Source organism: Oncorhynchus clarkii, chromosome 19 (genome assembly GCF_045791955.1).
Source record: "Oncorhynchus clarkii lewisi isolate Uvic-CL-2024 chromosome 19, UVic_Ocla_1.0, whole genome shotgun sequence".
Lineage (NCBI taxonomy): Eukaryota > Metazoa > Chordata > Actinopteri > Salmoniformes > Salmonidae > Oncorhynchus > Oncorhynchus clarkii.
In genome coordinates, this window is record NC_092165.1 from 22,022,992 (window position 1) to 22,039,492 (window position 16,501).

Consider the following 16,501-nt stretch of genomic DNA (forward strand, 5'->3'; position numbering starts at 1 on the left):
TTTAATGGATACTATAGAGGACAAGCGAATATGTTGTCATATGCTCTTGTCAACTGCCTCTTTATTACATAGGTAATAATCACATGTTAATATGTATCTAATATATATATAATAATTGCATTTTCTTCTTTCCTGTTATCAGAAGGGAGGCACAACTCGATGTAGAGGGTCAGTTCCTTGTCAGAATCATATATGAAGATGCCAAAACATATGACCTTGTTGCTGCTGCAAGCAAAGTTCTCAGTATGTTTTTTAATCATGTTTTGAAATGCAAGATGCTTTACTTGAACCAGTTTTTTCCTAACATAATTGTATGGCATCACTTTAAAATATGCTACCCTTTATAAAGGGTAACTTATTTAAAAGTGTTACCAATGGGACTGAGATGGTGTATTATTTTTATCTTGCAGAGATTGATGCAGGGTGTATCCTACAGATGTTTGGGAAGATGTTTTTTGAGTTTTGCCAAGAATCAGGGTATGACACCATCCTGCGTGTTTTAGGCTCCAATGTCCGTGAATTCTTGCAGGTAAGCACTCCAGTTCCCTTCTTAATCTTTCTTCAGTTAACAGATACTCATGTAAAACAATGTCCTCTTCAATATCATGAATGCTTCAACGTAAGTTAAATATGACCTATATTTCAATTGTACAGTGCCGAAACAATTCTGTGACCGCCCCCTCGTCTTTGGATATGGGGGAGTTGACCATGTAATTCAAATAGGACAGTGGCAGTTTGATTTGCCAAGACCGAACCCTCTGTTTACAAATACAAAATGTAGGGCTTCACTTTGGGTTGAAACAGAGATAAAGGAGTGAGGACTGGAGTTATGCAACCTTGTTCTAAAGGCTTGCTTTAGGCCTGCCTTGCCTGCTCCCAGATCAGTTTATGCTGTGTAGCCAACTCCTATGGTGTTTGGTATGACAATGACCACAGGAGTTGGCTATATAACACAAACTGATATGGGACCAGTCTAAATGGAATCTTAATGGAGAGAAACTACTATTTCAATCATTTATGCAACCCCCATACAGAATCTGGATGCCCTCCACGACCACCTAGGTACCATCTACCCTGGGATGAGGGCTCCGTCCTTCCGCTGCACAGACGCGGAGAAGGGCAACAATCTGATCCTGCACTACTACTCAGAGAGGGAGGGGCTCCAGGACATTGTGATCGGCATCATCAAGACGGTGGCCCAACAGATCCACGGCACAGAAATAGAAATGAAGGTGTGCTGTTTAAAATAAAATAATAACTATTATTACTTAAAAGGATTGGACCCTTTAAAAAAAAAAGCCTAAAATGACATCTTGATGCCATTTGAAAGGAAACACTTTGAAGTTTGTAGAAATGTGAAATTATTGTAGAGACAGCAGGGGTTCAAACTGTAGAAGCCATTTTCTACTTTTGAATTAAAACATTGATTTTATCAAACAAAACTATGCTACATTTTATCTCTGGGACCCTCAGGATGACAAATGAGCATAAGATCACTGAATGTAAGTACATTATTTACCTTCAGAGGTGAATGTATAAAACCAGTTGCTGTGATACAAGTTTGTTGTTGTGCACTCTTCTCAAACAATAGCATTTTTTTACTTTAATAGCTACTGTAAATTGGGTAGTGTAGTTATATTAACAAGAATGTAAGCTTTCTGGCCATATAAGACATGTCTATGTCCTGGAAAGTTTGCGGTTACTTACGTCTTTCTAGTTAGCAACAACCGTCCCGGTATAGGGACACCAATCTCGTAGATCCTTAAGAAATTAAAGGGATAGTTTGGGATTTTGGCAATGAGGCCCCTTATCTACTTCCCCAGAGTCAGATGAACTCGTGGATACCATTTACAGTGCCTTGCGAAAGTATTCGGCCCCCTTGAACTTTGCGACCTTTTGCCACATTTCAGGCTTCAAACATAAAGATATAAAACTGTATTTTTTTGTCAAGAATCAACAACAAGTGGGACACAATCATGAAGTGGAACGACATTTATTGGATATTTCAAACTTTTTTAACAAATCAAAAACTGAAAAATTGGGCGTGCAAAAATATTCAGCCCCCTTAAGTTAATACTTTGTAGCGCCACCTTTTGCTGCGATTACAGCTGTAAGTCGCTTGGGGTATGTCTCTATCAGTTTTGCACATCGAGAGACTGACATTTTTTCCCATTCCTCCTTGCAAAACAGCTCGAGCTCAGTGAGGTTGGATGGAGAGCATTTGTGAACAGCAGTTTTCAGTTCTTTCCACAGATTCTCGATTGGATTCAGGTCTGGACTTTGACTTGTCCATTCTAACACCTGGATATGTTTATTTTTGAACCATTCCATTGTAGATTTTGCTTTATGTTTTGGATCATTGTCTTGTTGGAAGACAAATCTCTGTCCCAGTCTCAGGTCTTTTGCAGACTCCATCAGGTTTTCTTCCAGAATGGTCCTGTATTTGGCTCCATCCATCTTCCCATCAATTTTAACAATCTTCCCTGTCCCTGCTGAAGAAAAGCAGGCCCAAACCATGATGCTGCCACCACCATGTTTGACAGTGGGGATGGTGTGTTCAAGGTGATGAGCTGTGTTGCTTTTACACCAAACATAACGTCTTGCATTGTTGCCAAAAAGTTCAATTTTGGTTTCATCTGACCAGAGCACCTTCTTCCACATGTTTGGTGTGTCTCCTAGGTGGCTTGTGGCAAACTTTAAACGACACTTTTTGTGGATATCTTTAAGAAATGGCTTTCTTCTTGCCACTCTTCCATAAAGGCCAGATTTGTGCAATATACAACTGATTGTTGTCCTATGGACAGAGTCTCCCACCTCAGCTGTAGATCTCTGCAGTTCATCCAGAGTGATCATGGGCCTCTTGGCTGCATCTCTGATCAGTCTTCTCCTTGTATGAGCTGAAAGTTTAGAGGGACGGCCAGGTCTTGGTAGATTTGCAGTGGTCCTTCCATTTCAATATTATCGCTTGCACAGTGCTCCTTGGGATGTTTAAAGCTTGGGAAATCTTTTTGTATCCAAATCCGGCTTTAAACTTCTTCACAACAGTATCTCGGACCTGCCTGGTGTGTTCCTTGTTCTTCATGATGCTCTCTGCGCTTTTAACGGACCTCTGAGACTATCACAGTGCAGGTGCATTTATATGGAGACTTGATTACACACAGGTGGATTGTATTTATCATCATTAGTCATTTAGGTCAACATTGGATCATTCAGAGATCCTCACTGAACTTCTGGAGAGAGTTTGCTGCACTGAAAGTAAAGGGGCTGAATAATTTTGCACGCCCAATTTTTCAGTTTTTGATTTGTTAAAAAAGTTTGAAATATCCAATAAATGTCGTTCCACTTCATGATTGTGTCCCACTTGTTGTTGATTCTTCACAAAAAAATACAGTTTTATATCTTTATGTTTGAAGCCTGAAATGTGGCAAAAGGTCACAAAGTTCAAGGGGGCCGAATACTTTCGCAAGGCACTGTATATGTCTCTGTATTCAGTATGAAGGAAGTTAGAGGTAGTTTCGCGAGCCAATGCTAACTACTGCTAGACCTAACTCGGGCACTGTTTTTTGTGTGCCTTGGAAGTTATTTGGATTCTGTGCTGCTTGGTCGTTCTTACCTTCAGTCCAAAATGGGACAGTGGCCGACTTTCAAATGCCCCTCTCCATTCAGGAGTTGTTTGGGTCTGAGCAACTGCTAGTGTTGGTCACTCAGTGGGCAGTTTTTGATCTGAGATGCTGGTGGGTCTCTGTTGACTTGGGTCAGATGTCTATGAAAGGGGCAGAATGTTAGTACACTCAGAAGGTGACGTAATACCAAGTAGCTAGTAGTTATAGTGTAAGATACGGTATTTTAAAGTGTCTAACCATTATTAGACTGATATAAGTGTCATGATAGTTTTAAAGCTAGGAATATGTGATTAAGTTATGTACCTTCTTTATAGCATAGTAGTCCATGCAGCAAACACCAGGTGGAATTAGTATATACCATTGGTATAGACTTGGATAGTCCTTTCAAAAATCTTGTCTCTGAGCACATAGGTTACCTCCTCATTTTCAGAGAAAGCCAACTCTACTTTCAATCCTAATCATATCGCAGAGATAGGTGTCCGTATGTATTTTTTATCTCCCAAGCTAGGCGTAAAATTAAATGGGGGAGCTGAATTGACAGACCCTGCAAATATGACACCAGATTTTCTGGAAGTGTTATTCATTGTTGCCACGGAAACCGTGTGCGTCAAGCCATTGACGTCAGTGTATAGACTAAAAAGGACTTGTTGTGGCCAGGCAGTAACCCTCACAAGAACATCACTGTGTTTAAAACCATCATACCAAACCTTAGATATTTATATGAAGACATACAGTATTTCGATGTCTATGCGTTTACCAATCACCCACCGGTATCTCTTACATTGTCTCTTGCCATAATGGGTGGATGGGCGGACATTTTGAGTGTCCCCATAAAGTAAAGCAGGATATAAACACAGGAAGCATAGCATGCACTCATGCTAATTTTATGTTTGCACCTTCCTCCCTTTTATGAAATCCATTCTTCCTTCACCAGGTGATCCAGCACAAGAGTGAGGAGTGTGACCACATCAAGTTCCTAATCGAGGAGAAGGACTCGGAGGAGGAGGCCTTCTATGAGGATCTGGACGGCTTCGAGGAGAACGGCACGCAGGAGACCCGGATCAGCCCCTACACCTTCTGCAAGGCCTTTCCCTTTCACCTCATGTTCGACAGGAACCTGATGCTTACTCAGTGCGGCAACGCTATCTTCCGTGTGCTGCCGCAGGTTTATGTCTATTTAGCTATAGGACATTGAGATTTTATGTGTGTAAATAACTACTCTTATACTGCATTATGACTGCATTATAACTCAGTAGGAGTGTGTTTATAATGCACTGTAGATATGGGCTTCACAGGTAGCCTGCAGTTGTAATGCAAATAAGACACAAGTATGTATGACCCCCTTATGAAGTGTTTTGCTGTTGTATTCCTTAGCTCCAGCCAGGCATCTGTAACCTGCCCTCCGTGTTCTCTCTGGTGCGTCCACACATAGACTTCAGCTTCCAAGGCATGCTCTCCCACATCAACACTGTCTTCGTTCTGCGAAGCAAGGTATGCCAAGAATACTCACTACTGAAACTTTTCGCATTTTAATTTAATGTTAAAATTCCATCACAAAAAAAATAGAGGAACTAGATAGAAAACTACATTTATATTTTCTGTGTGTCCTGGCTGCTTGTGTGTCCATGCTTGTGTGTCTGTGTGTGTCTCTGCCTGTGTGTGTGTGTAAATTATGTCTTTCCAGGAGGGCCTCTTGAACGTGGAGACTTCGGAGAACGAGGATGAGCTGACTGGTGCTGAGATCAGCTGCCTGAGGCTGAAGGGACAGATGATCTACCTGCCCGAGGCGGAGAACATCCTCTTCCTCTGTTCTCCCAGGTTCTGCTGCTGTGATGTTAGACAAAAACAATGTGCTGTTCTAGGCTGCGTTCCAAATGGGCACAAGCTCTAGTCAGAAGTTGTGCACTATGTAGGGAATAAGTTTCCATGTGCCCTGGTCAAAAGTAGTGGACTGTGTCAGGAATAGGGTGCCATTTGGGATGTAGTCCTAGACTTGGGGTGGATGGCTGGGCTGGATGGATGTCTCTTGGTTGGTGTGTGAAACCTAAATTGGATTCAAAACCACAGCTACTGTAGTGCAGCAGATGGTCTGGTCTTAAGGGGCCAATCTACAGTGGAAACAAAAATCTAACCCCGCCTTTGCTTTGGTAAAAAGCTGAGGGATGGATCTAAAAATGTAACTACTCTCAGATTCAGACAGAACTATGGCTGCAATGACTGACCATCCACGATATAAAAAAATATAGTTTTAACTATGTTTTGAGACTATACCGTGTTTGTTTACATTTAAAATGTTTAATAACATTGGAGTAAAACAAGGTTCTATTTGGGTTCTGACAGGGTGTTACAGTTGAACTAAGCTCATTAGGATTTTAAGTGATATTCAAGAATCAGTGTATACATGCATACATGCATGCATACAGTTGAAGTCGGAAGTTTACATACACCTTAGCCACAAGTTAGCCCATTCCTCCTGACAGAGCTGGTGTAACGGAGTCGAGTTTGTAGGCCTATTTGCTCGCACATAGATTTTCAGTTCTGCCCTCAAATTTTGTATAGGATTGAGGTCAGGGCTTTGTGATGGCCACTCCAATACCTTGACTTTGTTTTCCTTAAGCCATTTTGCCACAACTTTGGAAGTATGCTTGGGGTGATTGTCCATTTGGAAGACCCATTTGCGACCAAGCTTTAACTTCCTGCTTTGACTTACTGATGTCTTGATGTTGCTTCAATATATTCACATCATTTTCCTTTCTCATGATGGCATCTATTTTATGAAGTGCACCAGTCCCTCCTGCAGCAAAGCAGCCACACAACATGATGCTACCACCCCCGTGCTTCACTGTTGGGATGGTGTTCATCGGCTTGCAAGCCTCCCCCTTTTTCCTCCAAACATAACGATGGTCATTATGGCCAAACAGTTCTATTTCTTTTCATCAGACCAGAGGACTGAAAAGTACGATCTTTGTCCCCATGTGCAGTTGCAAGCTGTAGTCTAGCTTTTTTTATGGCGGTTTTGGAGCAGTGGCTTCTTCCTTGCTGACCGGCCTTTCAGGTTATAGGACTTGTTTTATTGTGGATATAGATCATTTTGTACCTGCTTCCTCCAGCATCTTCATAAGGTCCTTTGCTGTTGTTCTGGGATTGATTTGTACCTTTCTCACCAAAGTACGTTCATCTCTAGGAGGCAGATCGTGTCTCCTCCCTGAGTGGCATGACAGCTGGGTGGTCCCATGGTGTTTATACTTGCGTACTATTGTTTGTACAGATGAACGGGGTACATTCAGGCATTTGGAAATTGCTCCCAAGGATGAACCAAACTTGTGGAAGTCTACAATTTTTGTTCTGAGGTCTTGGCTGATTTATTTAGATTTTCCCATTATGTCAAGCAAAGAGGCACTGAGTTTGAAGGTAGGCCTTGAAATACATCCACAGGTACACCTCCAATTGACTCAAATTATGTCAATTAGCCTAACATAAGCTTCTAAAGCCATGACATAATTTTCTGGAATTTTTCAAGCTGTTTAAAGGCACAGTCAACTTAGTGTATGTTAGTGTATATCTAGTGTATAATTAGTGTATAACTTCTGACCCACTGGAATTGTGATACAGTGAATTATAAGTGAAATAATCTGTCTGTAAACAATTGTAGGAAAAATGACTTGTCATGCACAAAGTAGATGTTCTAACCGACTCGCCAAAACTATAGTTTGTTAACAAGAAATGTGTAGAGTGGTTGAAAAGGACTCCAACCTAAGTGTATGTAAACGTCTGATTTCAACTGTATATAATCATTAGTTGGATGTAGCAGCTACAGATTGTTTAAAGGGACAATCTTTGGTAACACTTTACTTAAATCATCCATTTATATGTTGTCTTATAACCAGGCTTATGTCTCAAACTGTCCGTTACTGTAATTAGTTAACACATTTTCTGGTTGTAAACGGCCTGTTGGTAGTAGTCATGTACACCATTTCTAGTCCCAGAAGTGACTAAAAAGTGTAATTAGGATAACTTGAGTCATAAAGTCAATATTTTCCAAAAATAAAATGTCAGAGAGTTGGGTTTGATTTTAAGTTATGCCCACAAACACGTGGGTATTGGTTTGTAAATGTTCTCTTGGAATGCACACTGACCATGGTAAAGTTTGTTAGATGTTGGATCTCTTTATGGGGCTAGTTAGGTTGGTAGTAGTCATGTACACCATTTCTAGTCCCAGAAGTGACTAAAAAGTGTAATTAGGATAACTTGAGTCATAAAGTCAGTATTTTCCAAAAATAAAATGTCAGAGAGTTGGGTTTGATTTTAAGTTATGCCCACAAACACGTGGGTATTGGTTTGTAAATGTTCTCTTGGAATGCACACTGACCATGGTAAAGTTTGTTAGATGTTGGATCTCTTTATGGGGCTAGTTAGGTACCGTCAATAAAATGACATCATGTATATGGGACAATATGTTCACATTGCTATAGTTCCACATTTTAGTGACATAAAAACCTCAAACCAACTATAAATTGTATGAATTCATGTAAAATATTGAAAGCATTTAATAAGAAAACTAAAAGGTGTGCAACATGAAGATATTGTCCCATGCCAACCAAAAGCATAACCCTCCTGCATTCATAAGAGGACAAGCCTTTATGATGTCTTTATGTATAGCATTTTCAACGGACCCAAATTACTTATTTAGTCAATCTATCACAACTCCGGAGAAGACTTTGAACGGTCTGCATCTGGGTAACAAAAGTTTATTACAAAAACATGGGGTAGGCAAACAACCGGTCAAGGGCAGGCAGAGGTCAGTAATCCAGAGCAGTACGAAAGGTACAGAACGGCAGGCAGTCTCATGGTCAGGGCAGGCAGAATGGACAAAACTAGAGGAAAAAAACGGGAAAAACACTGGCAGGCTTAACAAGACGAACTGGCAACAGACAAACAGAGAACACAGGTATAAATACACTGGGGATAATGGGGAGGATGGGCGACACCTGTAGGGAGTGGAGACGAGCACAAAGACAGGTGAAACAGATCAGGTTGTCACGCAATCATTATAAGATGATCATTATTCGTTTTTATAAGAGGGGCATACATGCTAATCATAATGCAATATGTTGTCCCTACTGAACACTGCCCCTGTTGAGTTGTGTTCAACCACTGTTCAGTCTCTAATGCGTCACCAACACTGTGTTCAGTGTGATGAATCTGGATGACCTGACGAGGAGAGGCCTTTACCTGAGTGACATCCCGCTGCACGATGCCACACGTGACCTGGTGCTGCTGGGAGAACAGTTCCGTGAGGAGTACAAGCTGACTCAGGAACTGGAGATCCTGACTGACCGTCTACAGCACACCCTTCGGGCCCTGGAGGATGAGAAGAAGAAGACGGACAGGTTCGTAGAGACTCCCAACCCATCGCCCTCACTGTTTGATAGACGTCCTTCACCCATTTACTTTTTTGTTTTAATGTAAAGGGATGGTCCACTCCAAATAGAATTTCAGCAGTGTTGGAGTCTTTGGTGTAGCTTTTCAAACTCCTGACTCTGACCCCCCCCCCCCCCCCCCCCCCCACCTCCCTGAGCTTTTCTCTGAGTCTATCTCCCTCTAACTTCCTACTGTACTGTCAAAAATGATAACTTACACATTTATTTAAAATTGACAAAATGCCTTTTGTGAATGTGAAACCTGTTTAACCACAAATTGTTTGAACTTTGAGCGCAGCAGCGCCAATCTGCTCAGTAGTGCGGATTGCCTCAGGAGGAACATGTACCTCTCTTCCATTGAAAGTCAGAAAAGGGGTGGCTTCCCTTGATCCTTGACCCACATATTTTTATAAAATATACTACACTACATTATACCTCATGTAATGTCAATAACTCAGTCTTTCTATTTTATTGCAATATGCCAATGAATGTGTGAGGTACAACTCATATAAAATACCAGTCAAAAGTTAGGACGCACACTCATTCAAGGGTTTTTCTTTATTTTCACTATTTTCTACATTGTCAAATAATAGTGAAGACATCAAAACTATGAAATAACACAGTATGAAATCATGTAGTTACCAAAAAGTGTTTAAGATTCTTCAAAGTAGCCACCCTTTGCCTTGATGACAGCTTTGCACACTCTTTGAATTCTCTCAACCAGCTTCATGAGGTTAAAAGTTCATTTGTGGAATTTCTTTCCTTCTTAATGAGTTTTAGACAATCACTTGTGTTGTGACAGGGTAGGGGTGGTATACAGAAGATAGCCCTATTTGGTAAGACCAAGTCCATATTAGAAGACAAGAACAGCTCAAATAAGCAAAGAGAAATGACAGTCCATCACTACTTTAAGACATGAAGGTCAGTCAATCCGGAAAATGTCAAGAACTTTTAAAGTTTCTTTAAGTGCAGTCGTAAAAACCATCAAGTGCTATGATGAAACTGGCTCTCAAGAGGACCACCACAGGAAAGGAAGACCCAGAGTTACCTCTGCTGGGGAGGATACGTTCATTAGAGTTATCTGCGCCTCAGATTGCAGCCCGAATAAATGCTTCAGCATTCAAGTAACATCTCAACATCAACTGTTCAGAGAAGACTGCGTGAATCAGGCCTTAATGGTCAAATTTCTGCAAAGAAACCAGTACTAAAGGACACCAATAAGAATAATAAGTGATTTGCTTGGGCCAAGAAACAATGGACATTAGACTGGTGGAAATCTGTCCTTTGATCGGAGTCCAAATTTGAGATTTTTGGTTCCAACCACTGTCTTTTTGAGACACAGAGTAGGTGAACGGATGATCTCCGCATGTGTGGTTCCCACCGTAAAGCATGGAGGTGGGGGTGCTTATTTAGAATTCAAGGTACATTTAACCAGCATGGCTACCACAGGATTCTGCAGCGATACGCCATCCCATCTGGTTTGCACTTAGTCCCACTATCATTTGTTTTTCAATATGACAGTGACCCCAAACACACCTCCAGGCTGTGTAAGGGCTATTTGACCAAGAAGTCTTGTCATCTACAGCACGCGCTCCAGCAGGTATATCTCTCTGGTCACACCCAAAACCAATTATTTCTTTGGCCGCCTCTCCTTCCAGTTCTCTGCTGCAAACCTCTTTCCCTACTGTATTTATTTATTTATTTTGCTCCTTTGCACCCCATTATATTTATTTCTACTTTGCACATTCTTCCACTGCAAATCTACCATTCCAGTGTTTTACTTGCTATATTGTATTTACTTTGCCACCATGGCCTTTTTTGCCTTTACCTCCCTTATCTCACCTAATTTGCTCACATCGTATATAGACTTGTTTCTACTGTATTATTGACTGTATGTTTGTTTTTGTCACGATCGTCGTAGTGAGGAGACCAAGGCGCAGCGTGATATGAATACATGTTCTATATTTAATGAAGAAAGAACACTGAAACAAACTTACAAAATGCGATATAACACATATAAAAAATGTGCAGACACAGGCAACTAGACATAGACATAGATAATAACTCACGAAATACCCAAAGAAGATGGCTGCTTAAATATGGTTCCCAATCAGAGATAAACAACTGCCTCTAATTGAGAACCAATCTAGGCAACCATAGACCTACAGAAACACCTAGATGGTAAACAATCCCATAAACCTTCAAAACCCCTAGACAGTACAAAACACATACATCACCCATGTCACACCCTGACCTAACCAAAATATATAAAGAAAACAAAGAATACTCAGGTCAGGGCGTGACAGTTTTACTCCATGTGTAACTCTGTGTCGTTGTATGTGTCAAACTGCTTTGCTTTATCTTGGCCAGGTCGCAATTGTAAATGAGAACCCTTTCTCAACTTGCCTACCTGGTTAAAAAAAATAAGGAGAGTGATGGAATGCTGCATCAGAACCTGGCCTCCACAATCACCCGACCTCAACCCAATTGAGATGGTTTGGGATGAGTTGGACCAAAGAGTGAAAGAAAAGCAGCCAACAAGTGCTCAGCATGTGTGAACTCCAAGACTGTTGGAAAAGCATTCCCGGTGAAGTTGGTTGAGAGAATGCCAAGTGTGTGCAAAGCTGTCAAAGGCAAAGGGTGGCTACTTTGAAGAACCTAAAATATCTTGATTTGTTAACACTTTTTTGGTTACAACATGATTGCATATGTTTTATTTCATAGTTTGTCCTCACTATTATTGTACAATGTAAATAAATAAAAATTAATGAGTAGGTGTCCAAACGTTTGACTGATACTGTATGTAAAATCCGAAGTCCAATTTTATCAAGCATTTAGGTTAAAAAAATGTACCCTATTCAAAATGTTATTGCCAAATTAGGTCTTCTCGGATCTTGAAATTGAATCCATAATTCTAATCTGACAACGACAGAACCCGGTCATTATAAAAATAATAATAAATCAATACGTATCCGAGGTGGACCAGATTCGACCCAATATGTCAAAATGGAGGGAGAATCGAATCCAAATTGGATAATGTCTATCGGACTCAAATGAATCCGAAAGAAATTCATTATTGATGTGCAAGCCAGTATAATTGTTTTGACTTGTCTGGCAGGCAGTGAACGTTAACATATATCTAAAATAATTGAGTTATGGTGTACACAAGAACTTAGTATTTTCATAAATAACATCCCTAATTTAAAATGTCAAACACAAGCGAAGAGGTGTGTGACGAAGACGCACTATAGGAGCTTCTCTCTCCAGAATGCGCTTTCTGCTCCTGCTCGTTCATGCGCATTCATTGTTTCATTGTGTGAATTGTTTGTCCCTTTGTTAATATTTATTTTGCTTGAGCACGCATAGAAGTACCTGGGCTGACGTGCACTAATATAGGCCTATAAAAAAAGTTCCCATTTGGGAATGTCTGCTAGCATTTTTTTGTTGTCATGACCTCACACAACAGAGTTTTACATCCATTTCGAATGACAATAGTTCCCCACTGTATTTGAAAAATCTTTCTAACACTCTCCTTCCCGGTAGGCCTAAGTAACCACTGCACCTCAGTGTGCTATAGCAACATATTGCTGATCCCATATCTCCAGAGGAATGTCATCAAGTAGGCTACCTGAACACACCTACCTTGCGCAAATCCAGCATTGTCTATTCTGAGCTCATTGGTGTGGGAAACCGTGAGAGCCCAGTTGAAACAATGTTGCAAGTTTGCTATGGCAAGAGTTCAAGCCAGACCAAGAGGCAGACAGGCAGAGCACTAACTGCAATGCGTAGCAAACGTGATTTATGGAGGATATTTATTGTCCTCAGGATATGTTCTTCAAATATAATTTTACGATCTGGTCGGTATATCATATTTTCAGACAGATCCAAGGTCCGTGGCCACCAAGCGTGATCCAATCTGGGTTCCGAGGGGCAACTACTGAATTTTGTATCCGACTTGTTTGGATACCAGGTCTAATCTCAGGTAATCTGAATACTTTTTTTATTTCACATTTATTTAACCAGGTAGGCTAGTTGAGAACAAGTTCTCATTTGCAACTGCGACCTGGCCAAGATAAAGCAAAGCAGTTTGACACATACAACAACACAGAGTTACACATGGAATAAACAAACATATCAATAATTCAGTAGAAAAAAATCTATATACAGCATGTGCAAATGAGGTAGGATAAGAGAGCAATAAATAGGCCATGGTGGCGAAGTAATTTCAATATAGCAATTAAACACTGGAATTGTAGGATGCGCAAGTTTTTATTTAACTAGGCAAGTCAGCTAAGAACAAATTCTTATTTTCAATGACAGCCTAGGAACAGTGGGTTAACTGCCTGTTCAGGGGCAGGACGACAGATTTGTACCTTGTCAGCTCAGGAGTTTGAACTTGCAACCTTCCAGTTACTAGTCCACCGCTCTAACCACTAGGCTACCCTGCCGCCCCAAGTTGAGATACTGTGGTGCAAAGGAGCAAGATAAATAAATAAATACAGTATGGGGATGAGGTAGATTGGATGGGCTATTTATAGATGAGCTATGTACAGGTGCAGTGATCTGTGAGCTGCTCTGACAGCTGGTGCTTAAAGCTTGTGTGGGAGGTAAGAGTCTCCAGCTTTAGTGATTTTTGCAGTTTGTTCCAGTTATTGGTAGCAGAGAACTGGAAGGAGGGGCGGCCAAAGGAAGAATTGGCTTTGGGGGTGACCAGTGAGATATACCTGCTGGAGCGCATGCTGCTATTGTGACCAGTGAGCTGAGTTAAGGCGGGGATTTACCTAGCAGAGACTTGTAGATGACCTGGAGCCAGTGGGTTTGGCAACGAGTATGAAGCGAGGGCGCCAAATTCAAAACAACAGAAATTCCATAATTAAAATTCCTCAAACATACATCTATCTAATACCGTTTTAAAGGTAGTCTTGTTGTTAATCCCACCACAGTGTCCGATTTCAAATATGCTTTTCAGCGAAAGCACCACAAACAATTATGTTAGGTCACCACGAAACCACAATAAAAACAGCAATTTTTCCAGCCAAAGAGAGGAGTCACAAAAAGCACAAATAGAGCTAAAATTAATCACTAACCTTTGATGATCTTCATCAGATGACACTCATAGGACTTCATGTTACACAATACATGTATGGTTTGTTTGATAAAGTTCATATTTATATCCAAAAATCTCAGTTTACATTGGCGCGTTATGTTCAGTAATGTTTTGCTTCCAAAACATCCGGTGATTTTGCAGAGAGCCACATCAATTTACAGAAATACTCATCATAAATGTTGATGAAAATACAAGTGTTATGCAGGGATTAAAGATATACTTCTCCTTAATGCAACTGCTGTGTCAGATTTCAAAAAGCTTTCAGCGAAAGCACACCATGGAATAATCTTGAGTACAGCGCTCAGCCACCAAAACAACCATACAGATACCAGCCATGTTGTGGAGTCAACAGAAGTCAGAAATAGCATTATAAATATTCCCTTACCTTTGATAATCTTCATCGGAATGCACTGCCAGGAATTCCAGTTTTATCATACATTTTCAATAATACTCCAACCGGACAATTCCTTTGTCTTTAGAAATTAAAGGGAACGCAGCTCGCTCTCACGTCCGCACGCTTGATTTAGCTCATGGCATTCTGCCAGACCCCTAAGTCAAACAGCTCTTATTCACTCCCCCTTCACAGTAGAAGCCTGAAACAAGGTTCTAAAGACATCTAGTGGAAGCCTTAGGAAGTGCAGTCGAACCAAATTTACAATGTATCTTGGATAGGCCATTTCTTGAAAATCTACAATTTCCACCATCATTTGCAAATAAATTCATTAAAAATCCTACAATGTGATTTTCTGGATTCTCTTTTTATCATTTTGTCTGTCATAGTTGAAGTGTACCTATGATGAAAATTACAGGGCCTCTCTCATATTTTTGAGTGGGAGAACTTGCACAATTGGTGGCTGACTAAATACTTTTTTGCCCCACTGTATATTCAATGTGCGGGACAAAATTGAGTCTGTGATTAAGAAGTTGGAGCTCTTCTGTCTGCATTAATAAGGACAACACACAGGTCTTTCCATCATTGTATGATTTTTTTGTGTGCAAATGAACAAGTTTACGGACAATGTCAGATGTGATATAGCGAAGCACCTGAGGGAGCTGGGTGACCAGGTACTTTCCGGAAACGGATGACGCAAACAACTGGATTCGTTACAATTTCATGCCCTGCCTCCAGTCCACTCACAGGACGATATCTGAACAAGAGAGCCTCATCGAAATTGCAACAAGCAGTTCTGTGAAAATTCTATTTAAAATCAGAAGCCACTGCCAGATTTCTGGATTGGGCTGCGCTCAGAATATCCTGCCTTGGCAAATTGTGTTGTTAAGACACAGATGCCCTTTGCAACCACGTACCTGTGTGAGAGTGGATTCCTGGCCCTCACTAGCATGAATACAAAATACAGGAATAGACTGTGTGTGGAAAGTGATTTAAGACTGAGACTCTCTCGTACAACACAGCAGAGATATGTGCTTCCATTCAAGCACACCCTTCTCATTAACCTGAGGTGAGTTATTCAGTTTGATGAATAAATAAGGTTTTATATGTAAGATGGCTAAATAAAGAGAAATATTATTGATTATTATTATTTGTGCCCTGGTCCTATAAGAGCTCTTTGTCACTTCCCACGAGCCGGGTTGTAACACTCACTCATTTTTTTGTTTAATAAATGTATCGTATAATGTGTGTGGCAAGCTTACAATGATGACAAAAAACATTTGAGTTCACTGACCCTGGTGCTAGAGGGGGTACGCAGCTGGAGGTTTAATGTTTGAAGGGGTACGAGACTATAAAAAAGTTTGGGAACCACTGATCTAGACTGATTGAAGTGGATTTAACAAGTGACCTCAATAAGGGATCATAGCTTTCACCTGGTCAGTCTGTCATGGAAAGAGGAAAATGAATGTTTTGTACACTCAGTGTATAAGCCAGTTAGCAGACACTTTTATCCAAAATGATTTACATTTACCTATGGATGGCTCTGGGAATCAAACCCACAATCCTGGCATTGCAAATGCCATCATTTGCCAACTGAGCCATACAGGACCACACTCAGTATGTTTTGGTGAAAAAAATGGGAATAAAAACATCTCCAGAAGACAAAATAATCTGTACGAGACGTTTTCTTTTCACTTTTCTTTAGATTGCTCTACTCAGTCCTGCCACCGTCAGTGGCCAATGAGTTGCGCCACAAGCGTCCAGTCCCGGCCAAACGCTACGACAATGTGACCATCCTCTTCAGCGGCATTGTGGGATTCAATGCCTTCTGCAGCAAACACGCGTCAGCCGAGGGTGCCATCAAGATAGTCAACCTGCTCAACGACGTCTACACCCGATTTGACATCCTGACCGACTCGAGAAAGAACCCCTACGTGTACAAGGTTTGAAGGGATATTTT

At 40.8% G+C, this 16,501-nt stretch overlaps 1 protein-coding gene across 2 annotated transcripts in view; it reads left to right on the forward strand.

The window, feature by feature from the left end:
* The window catches only part of LOC139374930 (guanylate cyclase soluble subunit beta-1-like), a 65,832-nt gene that overhangs the window by 2,113 nt on the left and 47,218 nt on the right, over positions 1 to 16,501 (forward strand). Inside the window, exons 3-10 of one of the 2 annotated variants that reach the window (XM_071116175.1) lie at positions 143 to 243; positions 411 to 529; positions 1,035 to 1,232; positions 4,558 to 4,788; positions 4,998 to 5,114; positions 5,308 to 5,441; positions 8,816 to 9,013; positions 16,247 to 16,484. In XM_071116175.1, the coding sequence (XP_070972276.1) occupies positions 143 to 243; positions 411 to 529; positions 1,035 to 1,232; positions 4,558 to 4,788; positions 4,998 to 5,114; positions 5,308 to 5,441; positions 8,816 to 9,013; positions 16,247 to 16,484 (1,336 nt within the window). The remainder of the gene's footprint in view (positions 1 to 142; positions 244 to 410; positions 530 to 1,034; positions 1,233 to 4,557; positions 4,789 to 4,997; positions 5,115 to 5,307; positions 5,442 to 8,815; positions 9,014 to 16,246; positions 16,485 to 16,501) is intronic. The other variant, XM_071116176.1, reaches the window with a different exon arrangement.